Source organism: Motacilla alba, chromosome 12 (assembly GCF_015832195.1).
Source record: "Motacilla alba alba isolate MOTALB_02 chromosome 12, Motacilla_alba_V1.0_pri, whole genome shotgun sequence".
In the NCBI taxonomy this organism is placed as follows: Eukaryota; Metazoa; Chordata; class Aves; order Passeriformes; family Motacillidae; genus Motacilla; species Motacilla alba.
The window spans coordinates 5,832,315-5,857,042 of record NC_052027.1 but is presented as its reverse complement, the minus strand read 5'-3'; the positions used below and the strand labels follow the sequence as shown (position 1 = coordinate 5,857,042).

General features: G+C 48.9%; 1 protein-coding gene across 1 annotated transcript in view; it reads right to left on the bottom strand.

Moving 5' to 3' along the window:
• Positions 1-19,193, bottom strand: part of LRIG1 (leucine rich repeats and immunoglobulin like domains 1) — an 89,316-nt gene extending 70,123 nt beyond the window's left edge. The window contains exon 1 of the mRNA XM_038149565.1: positions 18,673-19,193. Within this exon, the coding sequence (XP_038005493.1) occupies positions 18,673-19,187 (515 nt within the window). The 5' untranslated portion in view covers positions 19,188-19,193. The remainder of the gene's footprint in view (positions 1-18,672) is intronic.
• Positions 19,194-24,728: the final 5,535 nt, after the last annotated feature.

The window sequence follows — 24,728 nt, the reverse complement described above, 5'->3', positions numbered from 1 at the left end:
AATTAATCCCAATTGTAAAAGCTGGAGTGCAGCCTGTATTTCAGGCTGAATAATAAGGCAAGGCCCTTATAAATAAGGAATCACTATTCAGAGGGAGGGGAAATTATAAAAGTTATTTAAATTAAAAACAAGCCACACAAACAAATAAACCTCAGTGTCTTTCTCCCCCAGCCCCACGCTGGCTGCCTGCTCTGCACATGTTATCTGCAAACCACAGGGAAAATCGTGCCCTGCTCTGTCCCTGCTGTTTCACAATCTGCTCGCTCTGAACCTTACACCACGTCAGGAATTAAACAAACATTTCCTCCTTCTTGGGGATTTCCCCCTGCCCCATCTAGAGCTGGGCTCCAAAGTCCAGCTGAGCAGGGATTGAGGTGGAATGGTCAGCTCTGAGAGGTCAGCTCAGTCTCCAGCACCCCCAAAAACCCCCAAAAGCATCCAGGGGGTGGTCAGTGGTGGGGATGGAGCACAGAGATGCCCTTGCATTGGGAAAGCAGGAGGAAAGCTGGGGTGGGCAGGTGTCCATTGGAGCCTCCCACAAAAAAACAGCCCAGAAAACAGGAGAGGGTCTCTGTGAAACCCTGAGCATCCATCCCACTGCACCACTAAGGAGAATGAATGCACCAAAACCACCAAATCTCCCTCATTTCTGCATGATCAGTGGGAGTTGTTTGTAGCCATGCTCAGAAACGAAAATGTCTGTGGATGTCTGTCCTCTTCCCCAATAAGTTTAAAAGTGGAATAAGACCAAAGGGCTGGGAAGGGTAAGGGAGCTCCTGCCAGGCTGCAGAAGCAGGGGCAGGCAAGGAGGGGAGAGCAGCCAGCCAAGGGCCAGCACAAAGCCTTCACCCCTGGATGGCCTGGGCCCATCACTGCAGAAAAGAGGAGCCCCCCACACTCCCAAAATACACCACAGCCAAGGTGGGAAAGGAGGGCAGTAATAAAATACAATCCAGAGATAACAGGAACACTCTGCAGAAGTCAATTAAAACCTTAGTCAGCCCTGGAGACACAAACCCTCAGGAAATCCGACTTCTTGTGCCCATTTTCATGTGTATTACTGGGATTACAAGTAACTGCAGCAGAAAAATTCCATGAGAAGACCACTCTTAATTTGTACATGTTACCAAACAGGTTTATGTTACAAATGTGGAGTTTATCTTCCTTGGAAAACTCTGGTCATAGCAGAGAACCAGCAAAATGAGAGCGTGATTTAAACCGAGGGGCTAAACGCTGGGGAACAAATTGTCAGGTTGGTTGAATTTTTCTGTGGTTGCTGCTATTTAATGGCAATGCCTCATTAAAATGTGGGATAAAGGAAGCTTTTGTTAATGACCTCCTCTTTCCCTCCCTCACGTACCTTCCCCTCAGGGTTTCGAGATCACATACAAAACACATCCCCAAGCTCCTCGAGGGATTTCTTTTTTTTTCCCAGCAAAGCTAAGGCTGACAAGACTTGACATTCTTGAAATGTTTAAATGGGGGAAGAGGGAGAAACAACATTTTTTCAAACCCACTTCATGCATCAGAGACAAGCAAAAATTGGCCCAGGGCCAAAAGAAACCCCAAAAAAATTTCAAAAAATATTTGCAAGATCATCTTAAATACTCCCAATACTCCTGACAGGAAAGTCCCAGCTGCACAGGGGACCCAAGCCCCTACACTGAATACAGCACATTCCTGGAGGGAGCTGTGGAGCAGGGAGACAGGACTGACAAGCCACCACACAGAGCTGCCAGTCTGTCCCCAAGTACTCCATGGGGACAATGCCACCACCAGCATCGCTCAGGTTCTGTGGGGAAGTCTCTATGGGAGGCTTCCAAGCAGGTGGGGAGCCCTAAAAAAACCCCAAAACCCACATCCCTGGGACTTGGTAATGAGCTTGGGATTTGGAAACCAAGCTAATGAAGAGGCAAGAGCCAAGATATCCAATTTCTGCCAAATACCAGGAAAAGCACACTGCTATCAGTAGCCATTATATTAATTAATTCATACACCAGCTTGTTTTGTAGCTTTTTCCAGGCTGGGGATTTCACTTTCCTGATGCTGCGGGACAGAACTGGGCAAGGGAAAGGGTGCAGATGGAGCACTACAGCTTGCAATAAAACCACTGAGGGTGATACAAACCAGATGTGGATGGTAACCCCATGTGTTGGAGAGGTGTTACAGCTCCATACGTCAGACACAGCACGTCAAACACTCCAGAGCAAGCACCCACTGTGCCAAAACACACTCAGGAGTGGGGAGCATTCCAAGGGGTACAGAAAGGGTTAACAGGAACCCACCGAGCTCCACTGGCCAATTATCCTTCCTCTGGCCAATTATCCTTCCCAGGTTTACTAGCACAGAAATTTGGGCATCAAAGGGGACCACAGTGTTCCACTTGTGCAGTAAACTCCTTTCACCAACATCACTTCACACTTTCTAGAGTGCAAAGTTCGTGCTGATATTGTTGGCTTTTTTGCTCCCTGCTTTTTGGCACAGTCCCTCCTTCTTGGCTGTTCATTAATATGCAATCAGTACATTAAAGGCTTCGTTCCACAGGCCCAGCCAGGCTGCAGCAGCCTTTTCCAGCAAGTGCTGTCTTGTGCAGGACAGTCGTACAAATGCATTTAGGTGCTCCTAAACAGTCAAAATTAAAACCCCAAGCCCTATATTCCCACCAATTGTTGTTATACAGAACAAGGAATTATCACCATCAGTGCCAAGAGTGTCCAGAGAAAACCTGGAAACGACACTGAATTTACACTCATTATGCTTTAATCCCCTATGCACTGGTTACACTACTGATGTTTTGCACCATTTACAGACTGACTGATCGTAGCTTCATGGCAAAGGCTGCCTGAACTCACTGGCAGCGAGTAAGTTTCCACTATTTGCATTTGAATGATGAATCGCTGGGATGCTGTGAACAGTCTTCCAAAAATTACCACCTGTTTTTTCAGCTATCCTCTAACCTTCCAGATTGGAGCAGGAAGCAGGATAGCCCTACCTCCTTTACCATCACCGTGGCTGCATGGAAAGCCATGTCACCACAGGTCAAAATAACTCCTGCTCTCTTGGGAGCATTTTCTGAAGGGCTCTGCTCCCCACATGCCTCACTCCTACCAGCCCCATCACCGAGCAACACTCATTTCAATCAGGAAACCAACTCAGCTCAAGTTCCCCTGGAGTTCTCTACAAAAACAAGCCATCAGCTGCTGGCTAACAAGCTCCTCAATTAAACACCTTCTATTTCCTTCACAGCCTCCTCTTCTCCTGCCCCTGGGCTTTACTGTTTCAGCCTCTGGTCCAGCCCATCCCCTCCTGCCCACCCAGCATCCCCTCCTGCCCTGCTGTCCAAACAGGCACAGAAAACTTACCCCAGCCTGCCATAATATATTATTAAATCCTCTCTTATTTTTCTTCCCTAGGAGACTAAACATAGGCTCTTAGCTCAATATAAAACTAAGTACATGCTCAAAACAGATCAAACACAGTTTAATTGCAAGGAGTACCAGAAAAAGCACTCTGGCCATTTTAAGCCACACTAATAAGTTTTTTTGTCCCAGTTTTTCAAGAGTTGCTTATTATGGAGATGAGCCCAACTGGAAAATCAAAATCAAGAATCCCTGAACTCTGCAGGAAGGATTATCTGAGTTTGGGGCCATATCTGCACTGAATGCAGCACAGCCAAATAACATTTTTCCATTACTTTTTATCACTATTGCTTCGTGTTCTCCCCCATGAGCACAAGGTCCCATCAGAATTTCTCCAGACGGCCCCCAGTCCCATAAATTATTAGAAATCTGGACTTACATCAGTGGGATTACAGAACAGACAAATGTGCACATGCTGGATGGAAAGGGGACAACACAGCACTTTCAAACTGGAAGAGTATTTTTCATTTATAAATAGTTTACATTTTTTGGATCCAGGGGCGGACAACCCGCTCAGTCTGTACTGAAACCAAAGAAATATCATGTGTGAGCACTAACCACAGTGTAGCAAAGATAATAAACAACAGACAGGCAGCCATATGCAATGAGACTGGTGTTTTTGGTAGGGGAGGCAAATTAAAAGGAGAAGAAACACCAAATCCAGCAACATAATCACAGCGAGAAGACCTATTAAATTCTGGAAGGGCCCTTTTGTCCAAATTTGGCTGCAGGAATAACCTCCAGCAGGGACCCAGCTCCCTGCACCCCACTGCACTAATGCTTTTAGGTCTCAGACCATCGTCCTGGCACAAGGGAAGGCCAAACCCAGGTACCTGCAGCAAGGAGGGACAAAGTGATGCCCAGGTGGTCACACCATAACACAGCATGGAGTGGCACACGAGTCCTGGGGCAACACTCTGGGTTAATGTGCACAAGCACAGCTCAAATTCTGATCCAAGACAGACCTGGTGTGCTCCTCTACATTTATACAGGAAATTTATACAAGAAACAGGGACCTAAAACACACTGTGCACCTTGGAAACCATGTTTGCAAATGTCATCGTATGGGGTATGAAAACAACAGCTTGCACTCAGCACCAGGCAAGCAAGGGCTGCTATGGGCAAAGGTTTGCTGGGCTCTCTTGGAATTGCAGCCTCCTGGATTTCACCATGAGAACTGAGCTGGGCTGCAAACCTCCCACAGCAGCCTCTGCCATCTCAGGAAATAAAGCTGAAATGAGTGCAGACATCTGCATTAGCCATGCTTTAACAAATGTTTTCGATATTACGTTGAACAATATCCTTATATCCCACAGAAGAGACGAGTCTTAAAAGGAAGTGGGACAACTCTGCTTGCCAAGCTGAGAAACCTGGACTTTGAGCATCTCTGTTGAAATCAGCCTGCCAAGACCAATTTGATGTGTTTTATTACTGCAAGGAATTCCACAAATATGCTGGCAACTTTTGAGCATCAGTGCGGGTTCCTAGGTAGGAAAAAACCTCCTTAAAAATACGCATTTTCCAGATTTTGCAAACATTTACCAGATGTAAATTCATGGGTAATTCATCTGCCATGACAAGTGTGTAGACATCAAATCTAGCAGAAGAGGCTGGGCATCCACCTCTGTCGTGAGTGAAAGTCAACAGCCAGATATGCCTGGCTGAACAAAGGTTTGTTTTCAATTATATTTCAAATTCTTCTAACAATAACTGTGTGGCGTCTGGCACCAACACATCTGAACCTTTGAAGTGGTTCTTGACTTCAGCCGGAAAAAGGGGGAGGGCAAAAAAGGGAATCAATCTGCAATTTCAGTCTGAGTCAAACCCCTTCTCTGAAGAGATGTTAATACCAAAATCCCCCCGCACCATGAATGCGCTCACAAAAACAACAACAACAAGAAAACTAAAACAAAACCTATACTTGGGCCAAAATAGCAATGGATCTGCTTTGGGGTTTCACCTTTAGAAACAAGGTTATGCGATACACAAATCAGTGGTCCCAGACTCAGGAGTCTTCCTGCCTCCCAATCCCCTTCCTGGTCATGCCTCTAATAAAGAGCTCATGGCAAGAGACATCCAGGGCATAAACCCAATGTTTGGAGCATCCACAACAGAAACATGGGTGCTGCAGAGCACAGACTATGGGGTGCTGGTGGCAGCACACCCAAATCACCTCTAGGAGAACATTTAGAGGTGAACACTCAGAGAAGAACATTCCCAGGAGCCTTAAGCAGGTCTGCAGTGCCTGCAGGTGCAGGAGTTGCCACACACACCCTTACTTCCCTTTCTTTCAAGTCCACTTTGAAGCATCCAAACTCCTTTTCAGATTTAAATGACACTAAGATCACTGGGGAAGTCGGTGCAAGAACAGGGAAAAGCTCAGATTTAAAATCTGTATATTTTTTATCTGGTTTATTCAAATAAGCACAGCTGTGGTTTAAGAACAAGGTGGCAGAGAGCAGCAGCTCTCAAGACTGGGAATAGTGGTTTTGGTCAGAATGATGCTAATTTAAAGAGGGATAAAAATGCCTTATTCATTTTTCCTAAGCCATGCTCAAGTCCTACCAACTCCTTCTTAGGTCAGGCAGTTTCTGGAAACATTTTCTGGCTTAAAACATTTGCAGAATTTCAAGAATTTGCTCCACAAATCTTGAGGCTGCTTTGGTCAGGAATGCTGACATGTGGGTAAAGGGAAACCAAAACTTTCCTTGAATGCTACAGAAAACTTTAAACCCTGCCCAAGATGAAAAATGCAAGAGTCAAAACTCTGAAGGAAGTGTAGGTTTTTCTGTTGCATTTCAAACATCACCCTGAACCCTTTCTTCCAGGAGGGGAACATAGCAGTGCCAGGACAGCAGGGCTGATGGCCTCCATGTGCTCCCCTCAAAGCAGGGCTGGAGTTAGGAATGAACAAATAAAACAGGCTTCCAGATCAAGTTTTCTTGGCCTTCACAGAGATGATCATGCTGTGAAAAAGCTCTGGGCAGAGTCTCTCTCTTCTCCCAGACAGGATCCAACCACATCCCAATGCCCCCCATCCACAAAGGACAAGCCACACTCAGACTTTTGCTTGCATGGCTCCTCGACTTGTCCTCTGGAAATACCCACTGCACTCCACCATACTGAGAAAACAATCTCTAGCTTATCCATAAAGCCTAATGTTTGTAGGGTTACATTAGGTGAGATGGATCTTCACTGCTTTAATTACAGGGTCATTCTCAGGCTGAGGAGTCTCACCAAAGCAAGGCCAGGTCCTGCCTACATCAGCTTGGCATTTATTCCTGCCCTGCTTCCCAACAAGTCCCCATAGACACCAAAAGGTGAGGGCTGGAGGGATGATTTCAACTGAGGGAGACCAGTGTTGTGCCACTGGGCTAAACACACAGCAAGGGTGGAAAACAACCACGGTGGCAGGCTGGGCATGGGTCAAAGAGCCACACAGTGCCCCAAAACACCATCAAATATCACACACAGAGCTGGTTCACCTTGGCTTGAAAGCCCTCAGTGAAGTGGCTAGTGGGAATGGTGAAGGAGCCAGGAGGTGAAGGCCTGGCAGAGTCAGAGGTGGTGGAGGGCCTGGCTTGTCCCTCCTGCCTTGTCCCCATAGACCAGACCTAAAAGGGCATCCTGCAGCCCCTTCCCAACACCATGGGAATGCCAAGAGAAGGACCAGATCTGCTCTTCCACATTTGGCTCAGTCAGGTGGCTCCAAAGCTACTCAAACAAGTCAAGAGGAATTCTGCATTTCAAACCTAAAAAGCAGGTAAACCATCAAAAGGCTTTTCAGTTGTGACAGACCATCATCTCCCCAAAATATTTCAATGCACAATTTCAATTCACTCCCAATCCCAGTCATGTGAGGGCTGTTGCTGTTTTTGTCTATCACACAGCCGTGTTCAGGAAACTGACTTCCCAGAGGATTGGAAATTTCCCTGCCACCAGCTGCCATCAGCCCAGGGAGCCTGCAGGGATGGGATAGGATGGTAGGTGGTAGTCCAAAGGGAGATCTGGGGAATGATGCACCCTGCCATGGCAAGAGAGATTGTTTATAACCAGCAGTCAGAATTACTCAGGAAACCATAGAGGAAGCAATTGGAACTTGTTGGACAGGGAAACTTCCTCATTTTGTTTCCAAATGCACAGACCTGTAAATCTGTGCTGAATTCCTCTTCTTTTAACCATGCATCTCACAAACAAAGCAACATTCATTAACACACCCCAAGTGTTCAGCTGCCACCTCATCCTCCCCCAAAAGAGTGGATTTGTATTTTTTGACTTGAAAAAAAAAACTCTGTGACAAACTTAAATGGCTTAATGGTGCACAGCCCTTTCCCCAGCAAGCCCCATGCCAGCATTACGACTTGCAGTGCTTCAAGCCCTGCCTTTCAGCTATTCCCAGCTGGAGAAAGAAGCAAACAAAGTAAGCAGCAGGACACAGAGCCTGGACAGCCTGAGCACACCATGCTTATCACACACAGAGGGATGCAGCACAGTCCCAGTGTTCCTGCCAGCTGAGAGGACAGCTCAGGCTCTTGTGAAGCAGACCACAAAGTGGTAACACTTGAGACAAGTGCTAGGAACCACGAGAGAAAAACTGTAGTAAACAGCCTGGGCTGTGATTTGGCATCTCCCAAGGATGCTGCCCAGCTGCATGGCTCTGCCTTCTCCCCACAGGGGCTGGAAATCCCAGACCCCTGGAGTGGCCAGCGAGGGAAGGAGCCCCAGGCAGCAATCTGAGGGATGCAGATACCCAGGGCCATTCATTCTCATCCACAGCTGACAGCCCCATGCCCAGCAGGTTGTGAAGGCACTTTTTCCTGGAAATTCTGCTCCAAGAAGGGCAGCACGTCACCAAAACCAATCCCTGGCTGTGGCAGTCACAAGAGCTTGCTGCTTTGGCTGAGATGCTCCTCCACTGCACTGGTGACATCACTTGGGACACAGGAAACCATGCTGGTCCCCAAAGAGGCCAGGATTTGGGTGCTTCCTCCACAGCATTGATCCCCTGTTCACAGGAACAATGCAAGGGGTAACCCAGTACCAAATCCTCTGCTCCTGGCTATGGATATCAGATAACACCAGCACCATTCCAGCAGACTCTGAACACCTCCTTCACCAAACTGATAACAGAGGTAAGCACAGCCCTGTCTCCCAGCTGGGACTCGGTCACCCACTTCTCCTGCAGGGATGGTTAAACAGCACTGCTCTCTCCCACACAGATTCTTTGATTTCTCATATGGGATAACTGACACTGCTCCCCTTCCCTCAGTGGGATACAGCCACTCTCCTCAGCCTGCTGCCCATGGGAGAGGCAGGCATGCCAAATTTGAGTTCACCCCTTCAAGTGAAGTTGACCAACAGCATCAAAAGCTCTGGGGGAAGAGAACAGCCCCATGGACCACTGCCCAACCTCCTTTCTCAGGAAACCTGGGTAAACAGCAGAACCTGCCTCAGATTATTGCACCAGAGAGGAGCAAATCCAGCTGCTGTTTGAAGTAGACAGTGCAAGCCTAACACATCCTGTTAGATCTGTGCAAGTTTCTGTCCAAGGAATTAACTCAAAGACCAGAACATGTCTCTGTTGGTAAGGTCAGCAAGCTTGAAACCAGAGCTCCTGGAAGAGCTTCAGCTCACCAAGGAGCCAGAAGCCAAGCACCTTCACTGGGGAGCTGGACTCAGCCTCTCAGAGATCAACAGCAGGAAATACTGGAAACTGCAGGAGCTGGAGGATCCTACTGCATCCCTGTGGGATGGAGGAACAGGCTGCCAGCTCCTTGTCCAGCAGGCAAAACAAGTGACAACTCTGGATAAAAGTGCTCAGAAATCAGGGTGAAGCCTCAGCTCTGCAGACCTCCCCCCAAACCAGAGAACTTCTCCTTGCCCACTCACACAGCAAAGGTGGAGTCTGCCTAGGTACCCATTCTAATATTTTCTAACCCAGGATAAAAGAAAGTTTATTTATTCACCCTTATGAACATTCATTCAAACCCCTTAATTTAATCAACCTCAATAGCTTTTGGGTGGTCACCACCTCAGTAACAAAGGTTGGAAAGTGAGAGAGGAGATACACAAGAGGTTTATAACCATGTGAAACAAAGATGGAACAACTCTCACAAATCCTTCCAATTCAGAGAAGTCTAAAAAAACCACACTATCCTTTATTTACTGATTTATATGCAAAATGCATGCACTACTCCAAAAGAATCCAAAGGTGCTTGAAAGCCAGGAATTCTGACTTAGATTACTTGTTTAAGAAGGAGAAAGAATGAACAGAGTTGTTTATAGACCAACAGACAGGAACAGCACAAAAATACACTCAGCAAAGAAAAAGCACAAACTATTATGACACCTTTCAAAATAAAACATCACATGGTTTGTTTAAATCTCCTAAATCAGGAGAAGCCTCCCCATATTGCCAAAACAAATGAAATACAAGTGTGGCTGTGACTCTGCTGCAGTTCAGGAGGGGACAAAGGTTTGCAGTGAGTTACATGGACAAACAGAGCATGGGATGTTCTCCTGGCTCCCAGCAAGGCCAGAGCACAGGCAGCCAGCTGCCCTGTCACAGCACCTGGCACTTCTGCCCATGCCTCTGCCACCAGCAGGCAGGTAGGTGAGCAATGAAGGAACTGGGCATGAGAGAAGTAGAACATCCAGGATCAATATATACCTCCTCACCCTTTGCAAGTGACAGAGGGGTCATTGCCAACACAGGCCATGCACACATCCCTGCCACACCTCTCCATCTCATCCCCCTGAGGCTGCAAAGTCTCCTGAGAGAGGAAGAAATAAATTCCATGGCTCCATGCACCTTCCAGCTCCATCTCAAAGCAACCACCTTGTGCTGGGAAACAGCCAAATTCAGGCTGCCTGCCCATGGACTGCTGCAGAAGAGCTCATCCTGTCCAGACTGCTAGAGGACGTTTTTTAAACCTATGCTAAAGGACTGTTTCTGGTACTTTTCCACAGCTCTGAAACCTGGGTGGATGGCAGAGCCACAGCAAAAAGTCAGCAAAGGGTGCCTGGGGAGCAGCCTGAGCTCCAGGCTCCCCTGCACACAGCACAGGAGGAGAGGCACCAGTGTTTGGACAACTGGAACACATTTAGGGGGCAATTTTTCACAGGGCCTCCAGCCAGGCCGTTTCCTACAATCGCTGTTTTATTACCCAGGACACAATCCATAGACCAGCAGCTTCCCCCCCTCCCCAAATCTCCCACCACCCCATTCCTATATGGATCTCACCCACAGTGAGCCCAGTGGAGCATCTACACACACAGGACACCTCCAGCACTGCATCTGTAAACACAAATCAACATCCACCAAATCTGTCACCTCCAAGAGAATGTCCTCCACCAGTTCAGCCCCAGTCCCCATCTGCACTGGGGAGCAGCCAGCACTGCCACACAGGCTGCACGTCCTGCCCTGCTGGACAGCCAGCACTTCCTAGGAGGATTTTACAGATGGCAGATAACATAGAAAACTTGTGTTTATATTGGCATGCAGCAGGCTAAAACACACTGTAAGTGAAGTTACAGAACAGCCTGAACAGCAGCTAGGCAAAGTGGGTTTGGAATTTGCAGGTCAGTATTTTGGAGAGGCTTGTGTTGATGGTAAGGTCTCCAGAGCAGAGGAGCATTCACAGTATTGAAAGACAACAGGGTTCTATCCTGGAAAGTGCTCATCCCAAAATCACAGGCTTTGGGCAACCAGAGAAACATCTAAGTGGTGAGGACAAATCACTGTCCCTGTGTGTGGGCAAGGGGGAAGCAGCACTGCCCAGACTTGGCATTCTGAATTTCTCATTTCCTCCTTGTGCATGAGGGTTTGTCTGCCTTCCTATAGGGAGAAAAAAAAAAAAAAACAAACTAAAAATTGGAGGAGGTGGTCTAGGAAAAGCATTTCAGTTCAAGATTTCACAGCCAAATTGCCACAGAATTCAGGAGGGTGTGTTCTCTAATGTGAAAGGATTCCTCTGAAAACAAGAACTTCAAAGGGGAAACTTTTGCAATATGCAACCAAGTAAAGTTGAGTAGGATTTATAAGAATTACATTTAAGACTGAACCTCTGCTAATTTCAAAAAATAATGAGACTGCCCCAACAGGTCCAAAAAAGACACCAAAGAAAAACTCACACAAGCACAAGTTACTGCCCCATTATGAGCAGCACCATCAACACTACCCAAATCCTGCCTCCCACCCTGGAAAGAAAAAAAAAAAAAAAAAATCACAAATTCTCTTGCACATAAAACTTTTATCTCCAGAAAAAAGCTTTAGGCAGATAATGCATTTTCAAATGCAGCTTATGTATAACATTTAAAGAATATCTAGCCATATCAGATTGTTCAATTGTTATGTCTCCTACACTTTTCCTCCTGAAATCCATGCAAAGCCACTGTGGGAAGCTACAAAACTGCCATGGCAGGTGCAAATAACCAACCATTCTGTTTTCACATCCAGCATGGTTAATAAAAGCTACACAGATGGCTGCAGTTTGAAGCCTGTCCTTCAATTCTTACTCAAACTGAAAACGGAACCACGTGAACCAAGTGAACCCTGCTCCTGGAATTGGACGTGACACGTCATCAGGTCTTGAGAGGTGTCCCCAAAATAGCAGGGCCTGCTTCTAGACATCGCCAAAATTATATGGTTGTGGCCTGAGAGACAACGTGCTGAAAACATAATGAGGGAGTGTAACATATTACATGTGTTGTGGTCCTGCTCTGAAGCCAGAGGAGGCCGGGGCAGTAGGACTTGGGCTGCAGCACAGGACTTGGTTAACTATTAATGGATGACTCAGCTATAACAATAATAGGTATTTCATGTGGTGCATTAGCACAACGGCACCCTGGTCCTTGACTTAGGCCTCTATCCATGCTAGGAAACAAAAAAAAAAAAAAAAAAAAAAAAAAATCGTAGCATATAATTTAATAGCTGGACGTACCAGGAAACAGGTATTTTTCCAGGATGTGCAAGAAGAAACCCTTTGTTTCTTCCTGCACACCCTGTTGCCTCACTCTCTGCTTCTTTCTTCACAGGGCACTAAAAACCAGCAAGGGAGAGCTGCCGGGGGTGCCCAGGTTTTTTATGAAACCACAATCCAGACCAAGGTGCTTTATTTATTTACTGTTATTCACCAAAGCTAAATTTTATGTTCAATCACTCCCCTCGCCCTGCATAAGGTGCTAATTCCTGCCCAGCCCAGGTCCTGCAGAGCTGATCAACCTGAAGCCTGGATTTTCCACAGATGGCTCTCCCAAGCAACATTAGTCTAAATTATCTGTGCTGCATTCATCCACATGACCCCATCCAGCTCCTCACTGCAAGACAAGGGAGTCACACTGGGTGATTAGGTTAGCAGCACAAAATGATTGTGTTAAAAGCTGATGAGCTGAGCTAACTCAATCCAAGGTGTCTGGCAGGGCAGCCAACGAGATCAATTAAAAGCCCTGCAGCCCTAATTGAGAGTTTCTGGGTGCGGCTAACATACCAGCCAGGGCCAATACACAAATCCCAAGCAGAGCTGGCTACGGAGGAATGAGAGCCATCATCCCAATTTACAGCCACCTGAACTTCAAGACAAAACCTGAGCCCCTCTCGGATGGATCAAAGCACTCAGAAGCCAAAGGTAGGCACTGCTTGGGCATGCCCAGGGTGGCACTCGGCAATTCCCAGCTGCCCTGCAGACCCCTGGGAGATGCTCCTATATTCATGAGCCCAGGTGCAAGCACAGTCAGAAGGGCATTTCAGGCACAATTCTTGGGGGATTTGCCTCAACATGAAACCACCTTGAGCCCTTCCAGCAGGTTCTTCAGAAGTTGCAGTCTGCGACCATCCTTCCAGTGCTCTCGGACTGCACCAGGTGAGGCTCACACACCAAATAAAGCCCCACTTCCAAGAGCTTCTACCTCTGCCCAAATCCCCATCAGAGACAGGACTCCAGCAGCAGCTTAAGCAGGGAAGTGAAATCTCAGCCATGCTCGAGGAAGCGTTTAAGTACCTGAAGTGCTTTGCTGAGTGTCTGGGGTCTCAAACGTATTAGTTTACCACTTTTAGGTTCTTGATGCCAACAAGTGAAGGGATAAAACAATCAATCTCACATTTGCTCCTTAAATTCCAAGCAGGAAATCCTGCAAAGCTCAGCCACCCCCAAACCTTACATCCAGAAGACTACAGAGCACTTTGCACAAGCAAAAAAAAAATTTAAAAAAAAATTAAGCTGTACCTAACGCATAATAGTTGATTTTTCTACAGAACACTTGATGATGTGTTCGTTTTTGGTTTTTTTTTTCTACTGCCTACTGAGAAGCTGCTTCCCCTGTCCTGGGAATTTTCCCTCTGCAGCTCCTCCTCCCCCAGCTCCCAGACCATCCATTCTCCCCTTTTCAAACTGCACCCATTGTAAATAGCACTGAATATTAACACAGCCCATTGAGCACTTGCTTCTTTTGTATGGGACCCCCGCGTTTCAAATTGCAGTCACTGCAGAGAGGAAAAGTCTCAAAGTGATTAAATGCCGTGAAGTTTCTCAAAAGGAGAGAGGAATATGCAGAGGAGCTCCTAAGCTTTTCACTACAAGCCAGGGGCTTCTTCGAGAGCCAGAAGGGCTTCTTAAGTGGGGGTATTTTTTCCTTTATTATCAGTCTTGTATTTGCTTTTAATCCTAGTCCGATGAGGCAATTTCTGCCCCGGCTGTGGCTCAGTGTGGGACGGAGATGAGAAGCTCAGCCAGCAGATGCAGAGGGCTTGCTGTTAACTGCTGCCCTCCCGTAGGAACTGATAAATAAATACTGCGGCATGCTGAGGGTGGTCAGCGAATCCACCGACACATGTTCGCACAGGAAGGGTGGATTTACTCGCAAGCACATGTATTTATTTGTGCTTAAGAGAGGCACGGCTTTGCGAGGAGGGGCTCTGCTGTTACCCTGCAATCCCGCAGGGTGCAGAGCCATCCCGCAGCCCTGGGGACTGTCCGGAGCAAGGACAGTGCTCCAGGAGGCACCAGAGCCGTGTGGCACTGCCAGCTCCCAGCAGTGTCCCACCTGAGCAGGAAAACCTCCTTGGAGCAGCACCCAGCAGGGAGCCGCTGGCCAGTGTTTGGGTCCCACTGTAGCCCCAGGAGGAGGGAGAGGGAGCAGGCAGCTGCACCAAGGCACATCCCTCTCCCAAGCCATCCCTGCAAGCGCTGCAGCCCCCCCGGGCAGCCGGCACACGCTGAGAGCCGCACAGCTGCGCGGGGCCAGGAGCCCAGGGTGACCATTACTTAATCTTTGTTCCATTATTTCAGCAGGCCTGGAAGCGGGACATGCAGGAGAGGTACTGCCAGCAGCACTCCCCCCCTCCAGGAGAGTCCCCCACACCACCTCCTCCTCCTCCAGCATCCGCAGGAGCAGACCTACTCCAGAGCCCAAGAGCAAGTAATGCCCTTCTCCCAAAAAATCCCATGCAACCAGCATCAGCAGAGCCCTTTACCAAGCAAGCAAAGAAGCTACCCTAACACGTGAAAGCAAAGCCACAGGACCTGACACATGAAAAGCCCAGTCTAGCAAGAAATTTACAGGTAATTTTGAGCACAAGCATTAAGTTTCGTGTAATAAAATATTTGTGTGTAGGCACTTGAGCCCAGAAAGAGACTGCTCCTGACTCCTAGTTCAAATGCACTTCCCTGAAACCACTGACAGGCACCCACAGGACTTTAAAAAGCATTCAGACACTTGGCCCTGATCTCTCCGGAGAGCAGCAGCACGGTGCAAAGAGCCAACACGCACGCCTCGGGGCAACTTATCCATCTAGCCAAACCCTGGAGCCTGCCCGGGAAACAGAGAGCAGCTCTTAGCCCGGCTCTCCTGGGTACTCGGGGATGCTGCCTCTTCCCAGACGTGCCAGGCACATGCACGCTGACCCAGAGGCAGAAGGGTCCACGCACAGATGGTCAATATCCCCCAAAATACCCCCTAGTCATTCGGGTCAAAAATGCACAATACTTTTGTTTAAAATAAAAACTTTCTTTGCTGCAGATCATGCTGGCGATGAATTAACTATCCAACCACAGCCTCACTGTCCCTAAGTCTTCTCACCAAAAGCTGTACCTAAACTACTGTTGCTTTTCTTTTACTATTGCTTAGCACTAAATAGAAAAGGAAAAAACTCTCAATCATACATGATGCCTGAAGGAAATATCTCTTCTGTCACTCCTCAAAAATCAAGGTGCATGGAGAGACAGAAGCAGAGGATGCAGGGGATGTGCCACATCACCAGCACTGCTGGAGCCCTGGCTTTTTTGGGGCACGAAGCATTCTGTACTTAAGCTTAGCCCTAAACTTGATGCCACATGTAACAATCTACTGTAAAAACAAACTTCAGACTTAAACACCACAAGACACGAAGCACCTCCAAAGGGAGGCACTGCAAAGGAGCTCTGTGCACCCTTCCCAGCATCAGGAACCCTTCCCAGCTGCAGCTGGGTGCTGCTGCGAGGACGGGATGGGTCATGGCAGTGTTGCAACGTGCCCTGTGCAGCAAGTCAAGAACGCTTATATAACTGGTACACGGTGCTGAGCTGCCTGTTGCTTTTAAGGAAAAAAAAATTAAAAAAACCAAAAAACAACCCTGAAAAACATCCCTCCCACACTACATTAAATGTGAGCGACTGCAGCCTCTCTGCGTATCAGCTATTCCTCCTGAAAGGAGAAAAATGACAACACCGAGCTCTGCTGCCAGCAGAGAAATAACAATAGTTTCAAAAAGCCCCAGTGCTTTTCCTCGGTACTGATAGTCCTGTTGACAAAATACGCGGCGTGATTAAGTCAGTTCCAGAACCCTCCCCGGCTGCCGAGCCGCATTTCCAAGCCGACAAACAAAAGCTTTATCTCCAACACACTGAAAACCGACTCCGAGCACTGCCTCGGCATTGTGGCACTCGTTAGGAATAAAGATAAACCGCTAAGGAGGGATTGTTCAATAGAGCCTTAATGAAGTTAAAGCACTGCTACCAGAGTCGCTGGAAGCTGGATTTTATCTCGTCTCCTATTAGCGATCGAACATGCCCAAGCTTATCACCGCGGGGAGCGAACACCTCCGGCGGGGCACAGCGGGACGGAGATGGGGGATGCGCAGCTCCAACATCGCCCGGGTCCCCCCAGATTATGGCTGGAGAACCCGCACCCCCTGGGCTGCGCTCCCGCATCAGCCATGGACCACTGCAGACCGCCAATTTCCCTTCTTTTGCTTTAAAAGGGCACGTTTAAAAAAAAAAAAAATCAAAAATCCACAGAGGTAACTTTTCGCTAGCACACGGTGCTTTTACAGAGAGCATTAAGCCAGTAAAGAAGTGAGTTATCAACTCTCTGCGCAAAAAATGAACTTTTACGATCCCACTAAGCCTGAAGAACATGCTTCATCCTTGCGCTTCTAAACTGAAGTAGGTAATTTTAAGTAATTTTTAATGATTAGAAACAGTATTGCTCTAAAAACAAAAGTACTTGAAATAGCTTCAACATCTTTTTACACTAGCGTGGAAGGGAAAAAAGCCTTGATGATGCACTTTCAAATACAATAGCCATCATTTAACCAACTCTTGGTTAGTTTGTAATATACAAAGTTGCAAATTGTATTCTAGGTGTCTAAAGGATCAACAGCCCACGGGTCCACAGCAGAAGATTTATACGCACTCTTACTTCGCCAATAAAATTTGAACTGAACACATGACACTCCAAAACCTGCTCCATTTGAAAAAGACACTCCTGGGTATCAGCACTCGGGAAAAAACACATAATAAATGTGTTCTGTCTGGGTTATTAACGCCCTTCCTTGCCCAAAAATACACTGTCCTATTTTCAGAGGTGCATGGGAATGCTGGAATTATTAAAAGCTTGCTCTGAAGGTGAGGGAAAGATCCTTCAGAGCAACAGGTGAATGGGATGAGTCAGGGCTTTAATGCAGAGGCCACACATTCCTCTCAATACGAGACACAATAATTTAATGTAAAACAAGGCATTTCTGCAGCTGTAAGTGAATACCACCAGGAGAACCCGAGAACCCTCTAATAATTCTTTTCAATAAGGAGCTGGATGATCTCCAGCAACAGTTCAGTGACCGTCCTCTCTCCTGGCCGGGCTGAGCAGTATCTGTTACAACCAGGGGTTTTAGAGATTCGGTAATTTATGAATCTCTTCAAACACCAGAAAGGCCCCGCAACAGAAGCGCTGTTTCCCTCTCCTTTTCTGGATACTGATTTCCCGAAGTTAACTATCAGTTCAGGGCATTTATTTTGACAAGTTTGTGAGCGGACACACATACTCTCAGTCCTCCCGGACTGTCAAACCACTCGAACTGTCAGTGCTGAGCGCACATTTCGCCCCGAATCTCCTGAGCATCATCAAGTGTCCGATGTTTTATTTCGACTTCCACGAGCCCAGAGCAGCGGTCACACAACGCGCTGCGCTTCCCGGGAAATGGCAGTGACACCGTCCTGCGCTCGGACACGAACCTGAGCGCTTTAAAACACCCTTCCAGGGATAAAAAACATCCCACCGTGCTGCGAGGCTCGGAGCTCAGCTGCCACCCAGGACACACGATACACCGCGGCTTAATGGCTTCGCTACACACCAAGCGCTGGGGGGGGCGACTGGAAAACACCTGGGTTTTACCGAAATTCCCCAGAAGCCCTCGACTCCCTCTCTCTCTTTCTTTCTTTCCCCGAATTTCACAGCCTAAAAAGTTGGCAGCATTAAAAGCCGCAAGAGCTTGCGGCCGCGGCGCTGGGGTCCGGATCGGGGCGCGCCCCGCTCCGCAGCCCCGGGACGCCGCGGGCGGACGGACGGACGGACAGACGGATGGATGGACGGATGATGCCCTAATAAGGATTCGGAAGCCCAAGCTGGCCGTTATCTCCAGCAGATCCCACCGCTAAGAGACCAAACCCGCTCCCGGCTCCCTTTCCTCCGGGACACCCGGAGGCCAGCCCCGTACGGGACCGAGGGACGGGGAGCCGCAGCTTTTCACCGGGGAGCCGCAGCGCACCCGCCGCCTCCATCTCCCCGCTCCGGTGGGTGCCAGAGGGGACACCGGATCACGGGACAAGTTCCGCACCGCACAGCCCAGCGCCCGCTCCACCTAAACAAACGACCCGGAGTTTCGCGGGGATTTTTATTCAAAGTTCTCCCGCCCTTGACAACAAGCCAAACGGCGGCGCTTTGGCCGCCCGACCCCCCCACCCCGCCTCGCCCCGTTCCCGCGGGTCCCCCCGGTACTCACACGTGCCGCGGCCAGCGGGGCAGGTCCCGGGGCAGGGCGGGCAGTGCCAGCCCGCCGCAGCTCAGCGTGTCCCCGCCGCAGGCGCAGCCCGCGGGGCAGCCGGCGGCGGCCGAGCGCAGCAGCCCCAGCAGCAGCAGCAGCGCCGCCGCCGCCCGTGACGGCAGCGCCATTTTGTATCCGGCACCGGGGAACGTCGGCGGCGGGAGGAGGCGGCAGCAGCGCTCACGCCGCGGCCGCTCAGCGCCGCTCCGCCGCCCGCAGCATCGCCTCGGCCGCCGGCCCCGCGGGGCGCTACGGCACCGGCATCCACCGGGCACCGCCGGGCGGGTCGATTCCGCGTCCCCGCCGCGGGAAGCGCCTCCTGCCGCGGCTCCTCCTGTCGCTCCGCGCCGCACGGCTCGGGCTCGGCGGGCGCCGGCCGCTCCCGGTGCGCTCCCGCGGGGTCGGAGCCGCCGCCGCTGCCGCCCGGCCCGAGCGCCGCTCGCCGCGGACCCACGTTGGCGACACCGCAACATGTAGCCGCGCCGCCCCCCGCGCGCCCGCCCATTGGCTGGCAGGCAGCCCCCGCCGCGCCGCCATTGGTCAGGAGCCCCCCCCGTCGAGGCGCCGCGCCGTTTCATTGGTGCGCTCCGCCCGTCAATCACGAGCGCGGGTTCCGCCCCCCTTTCCCACTCCAGGTGTGAACGCGGGCCGCCCCCTCCCCGTCTTAAAGGGGCCGCGCCCGGCGCTCGCCCCGCGCTGCCCAACCCTCCCCGCCGTGAATCCCGACAGCTGCGGGAACACCGGGGCTGGGGGCGGCCCTGCACCCCGGGATGTTCCTCTCCGGGCGCCACGAAGCGGCCACGGGGCTGCGCTCCGCAGGGACACGCGTGTCCCGCCACGACCCCGTGGCAGGAGCGGGTCAGTCACTGCCCCGCGTTCCGGAGCGCACCTGAGCGCGGCGGCTCGTCCCAAATGTGCCCTCGGGCGGGGAAGGGGCCGCTGGAGAGGCACACAGCCCGCAGCGGGGCTCCCCGGGAGCAGCACGGGCACCGCTCGCTTGGAGCATCCGTGCGCTCCGGGGGCTGCGCCCAGAGGCTGCTCCCGAGCTCCCCGGAGAGCATCCCGCTGCCTCGGGTCAGGACTGGATGTGGCCCAGCACAGCATTTGGGGAAGGAAGCTCTTGGAGCGCTCAGCGCACCCACGGCGGGCGGGAGTGTGATTTAACCCCTTACAGCCGGAGTTACGAGGGGAGAAGGGGATATTTTAGACATCACAGGGCAATCCTGCTTTTACTACCTTCAATTAAATTTGCAGCCTTCTAGTGCAGATTGCTCCTGCGTGCAGGGACAGAGCCGCATTTCCTTCCTGTAAAAGAACGGGACATTGCGCTGCAGGATGCTCCAATCATGCTGCTCATCTCTTCCCCAAAAAAAAAACCAGGCTGCACAAGGGCAGTGGCATTTCAGCTGTTCACAGTGAGACCTGAGCTGTACAAACTCATGAAAGGCATCAAGGCTGGATTGCTGTCACCTAGAGAGTAGGGTCAGCTGAGCAAAATAAACAGGTACGTTGGTGAATTTGCTGGTAAGCCCAACCAAAGAAACTCCATTTGGCCCACAGGTTGTGAAAGTCCCATGTCAAAGCCCCAGTGTCTCTTCCCCATGCAGGATGTGAGGTTTTGGCAGGTTCATGAGTATGATGGGGAGGATGAAGGCACATCTGTTCTCCATACCCACCAGTAAGAACCAGCAGCAAGAAAAGGCAGCACTGTGGAGCCTTATCAGCAACTGACAGAAGAGGAAGGCAGGTGACAAGCCAGCCTTTAGAGTGATGAGCAATTTGGCTTTTGAATGCCTGGGCTTCAGCATTCCTGCCTGTAGTCCCAATACTGAGCAAAAATCTTGCAAGGTCTTTCTCGACCATCAGTGATCACGGTGATGAAATGCTGCCTTGCTGATGTGGGGGAAGGTGTGAGAGGAGACACATTTTTGGGAAGCTCTCACTCTGGGTGAGGACATTCTCAGCCCCTGCCTAGTCTCCTTTTCTTCTAGATTTCTTACAAAGTGGTCAATGGAAGCAGGAATTGTATTTGACACAATACACAGGGGTTTTTTAGCTTCTCAGCCAGATGCCTGACACAGACAGCAGTCAAGTCTTCTGCTGGACTCAAAAGTACTTTTATGGGGAGGATTTCTCCTGCTCAGTAGGGATGGAATCATAGATATAAAGAGACCTATTGCTTCTTTTAAAGTGTTTCCAGATTTGACAACCAGGCTTTTTAATTGACTTCCACAATTCATGTCAATATTTTTCAATATTAGGACAAGAGGGTAAGTATGGGGTTTCCCATAGGGTGGGAGAGAGAGATCAAAAATCTTTAGATAACCTTAATAAAACAGAAAGCTAGAAGCAGCTCTGCTGGAACCTGGGTCCAATCACCTCAGCTTGCACAAGGTATCCTTGCACAGAGAACAAGGGCAGCTGGAAGGAAATGAGGCTCTTCTCAGTTGTGCTCTCCCTCATCCCCAAGTCAATGCCTGTGCTGGAGTCTGTGTGCAGCATGGAGGATGTTTCTTCCTCAAACCTCATTAAATCTAATTAAATAGCTTATAAAAGTATTTATGAAAACAAATTTTGAAATGGGAAAGGCATGCCAACACGGAAGATCCTTCTAGTTCTGCCGGTGTCTTTTTGTGGATTTGGAGTTGGTTCAGAAGTGCACACTTGGAAGGTAATTGCTGACAGCATGCAGAATCCATCAAGCTATAATTAACACTCTACTATTATTCTAATTGCCTCACTCAAGCTTCTGTGTTTTTTAATTGTAGAGCAATTTGCCAGTAGAGAATTTAATTGCAATACATATTTTATACATTTTGGGACAAAGTACCATTATTTCCACTTCAGCAAAAATGTTCCTCAGTTTTTAATAGCTTGCTTTATTCATTTCTGGGATTTTTCAGGATTTTTTTTTCCCCTTATACAGGAATTTGATTGCAACCTCTTGTGAAATTAGCAATGATATAACATCCAGGAGCGCCTGGAGGCTTCAGTTTGGATCATGACTCTATTAAGCTAGGAACTGTACATACATGTATCAGACACAGCCCTGAGGAGCTTGAAATCTAAACAGAGAAGACAAACAGAGGTGAGAACAGAATTATCCTGCTTTACAGCTGGGGAAGCAGCCCCAGATGATTCACCTGGGGTGACCCCACACTCCTGGGGCACAGCCAGGAACTCACACGAGCCCCAGGCTCAGGGCACCCTTCATCTCCAACAAGAGCTGAGTTTCTGTCTCCTGGTTCCTGCAAAAGTATCTTGCACTCTGGTTTGATTTGCAAGCTAGCTCTTCCAATTAACTTCTAACCACCCCGGATCTGCAGCTGCCTTTCACAGCTGCCTTGGCTTTCAGAGCAAGACCCAGCACTGAGGAGGAGCCCTGGTGATCTGCAGAGCAGCCCAGAGGTGTCACACTGCATGGGCAGCAATGGCAATGCTGTCAGGCTTTGGGAAGGATGCATTTGACTTCTCCCGGGGCAGGCTGAAGGTTGGAGGCAGCAAAATAGAAAAGGATGGACCTTTGCTCTTTTTGACCATCCTTGCATCTGGCATTTTTCATCCACTTCTATTTGCAGGGCTACAAATCCATCTGTAACAACATTTGTCTTCTAATAACATTCATGATGGCTTTACACCCAACACCAGTGGTGTTGAGGTTTGCAAAATGACTGCTGCCATGGCTTCAGTCCCTTGAATTGTCAGCCTGGGTGCACTGAGGTTCCAATCAATATTATCGTGATGCCAAATGCTTACAAAGTTTTCAGCAGGTGTGACAGAGTCACGGTGATTACTCAGCACAGCAACAGTCACAGTAACACATCTCTAGCAGTAGCCTTTGGTGTTAGCTGCTCATGATTTGGCTCCTGCCATCCCAGTTGCAAGAGATGGTTTCTCTGGTGTAACCAGATCAACCACAGCATCAGCATTCCAGAGCTTTATTAGTTGTTCTGGTTACACCAGACCTGCAAGGACAACATTATGGCTTGTTGCCACCCAGAGCTGGTGTCTGGTCTCTCTTGGATGCCAGCCCCACTCCTCAGAGCTTGTTTTGTTGGTACAACCTGCAGGATGCATGACGTGGTGCACAAGTGCCTGGAAGCAATGACTGGTGATAACATCACTTTTCTCTGCTTAAATGGGTGAAGCCAATTCAGCTTAGCAGGAGGCAGAATATGACAGTGAGAATTAAAGGAAGAGATGATCAAGTCAAGCTTCAGTATAGGGTCACTAACAGTGCTGACATGAAAGTTTACCTTGGCCTCAAACTCTGAAATTTACCTTGCAATCACACAGAAACCTTTTCTTCTCTTGAAATTAGAGGCTGGTGCTTGAACTCTGGTCCTCCAGGAACACAAGGTCTTTGATCAAGAGCAGATCATGCTTCCTTAATGTGAAAGTTCACTCGAGTAGCTGCTGTCATTTCATTTTTCACAGGCAATGAGTTAAATTGCTTTCTCAGCCCAGGACTGACACAGGCAGTTAGTGAAAAATGGTGCAAATAAGTAGATCCAATTAACTACATCCAAGTTCTGTCACAACTTTGCCACCTCCGATTCCTTTCTATTCCATACTGAAAGACTTCTCATAGAACTGTTGTACAAATGTATGTGTGTTTATCTCATCTTTCCAAAAGCAGACTATCAAAACAGCATGACAGCATTTTCTTATCAAGACAAAAGGGGGAGAGAGAAAGAGACAGCACTAGAATATTGCCTGCCATTTGGATGGGCAAAATACATGATAAGAGTGAGGGTTTGAATGTAAACCTGTAGTACTCAAACCTGGAGATTACAGTCAATTGCTTAAAAGGTTGTTTTGGTTTTTTTTTTTTGGTAGACAAGGCAATGGACTGACTCCAAGTGCAGGAAGAAAGCTGGTAGACCTGAAGTCTGAACACTCCTCGGATCACACATTTCAGCACAACATTACATTAATCATGCTTGAACTGCAAAACCCAGAGGTTTCCCCAAGCCCAGGGAAAGGCTTGGCCCCACGTGTGAGCTGGCAGGTTTTGGGCTTTGCTCTTCAGATCTGGACTTGGACTTAGATCCGTGCCAAGCCTGCAAGGGCAGAGCTGTTCCCAGCAGTGACTGGTGCTAGCAGTGTTTGTGCTACGAGGAGCTCTATTAGCTGGCATAATAACCATAATTACACGGTGCAACTTCTGCTCCTTGCTCTCACCTCTAGGCTGAGAGGGAAGCATGAAGTTCCTGCAGCCCCAGAGGAATGTGTTAGATGAAAAGATGCAAGTGGAGCAAGGGAGACTGGAATCCTGCTGCAGATAAAATTGGAGTCACCTGCCCCTGCTCAGAGAATAATAGAAAAGAAAATTAGAAATACTGGAGGAGGAGTTTAATCCCTTCTAGATAGGGATGCTTTAATCAAGACTATTTCTTCACTCTGGATAAGTCCCTAGAGAAGGCTAGGGACTCCATGTGCAGCTGAAAAACAGAAGATGCTTTATTTTACTGTAAGCTCTTTCCTCTGTGTAAGTGGGAAAATGAGCCACGAGCTTGCTTAATGAAAGTAGTGGGCTCCAAAGGGTTTCCAGAGTAAAGTTCGTATTTCCTTGCTGATGGCTGTTGACTTCTAGTGACTTTCATGTCAAAAAAGATAATTCACCCTGCCCCAAAACAACCCTGACCTCTCTGTGGGCTCAGATAAGGAAAAACCCACACGGAGTAAATGCAGGGTGCCTGCTGAAAAAAACTGCCAAGCTGAGTAGTCATGTTAGTAATTAATAAACACTTAAATATATAATTAATAAACATATTTAATAGCTCACTGTCCAGCCTTTATTCTGCAGATGAAGGGCACCATCAGCAGGGGTGGTCTCTGCCTGGCAGGGTTTCCAAGGCAAGCTTAGCTGAGGGTTGCACAAGTTGGGGCTGTTCTCAGAGGTCCAGATCCCATCTCACAATCAAAGGAAGATGATTGCAGAATGTCCGCAGCAGCCAGGCTCTGGAAGCATCTGGCAAGCAAGCACTGACTTTACAGGTCAGAGCTAGTTT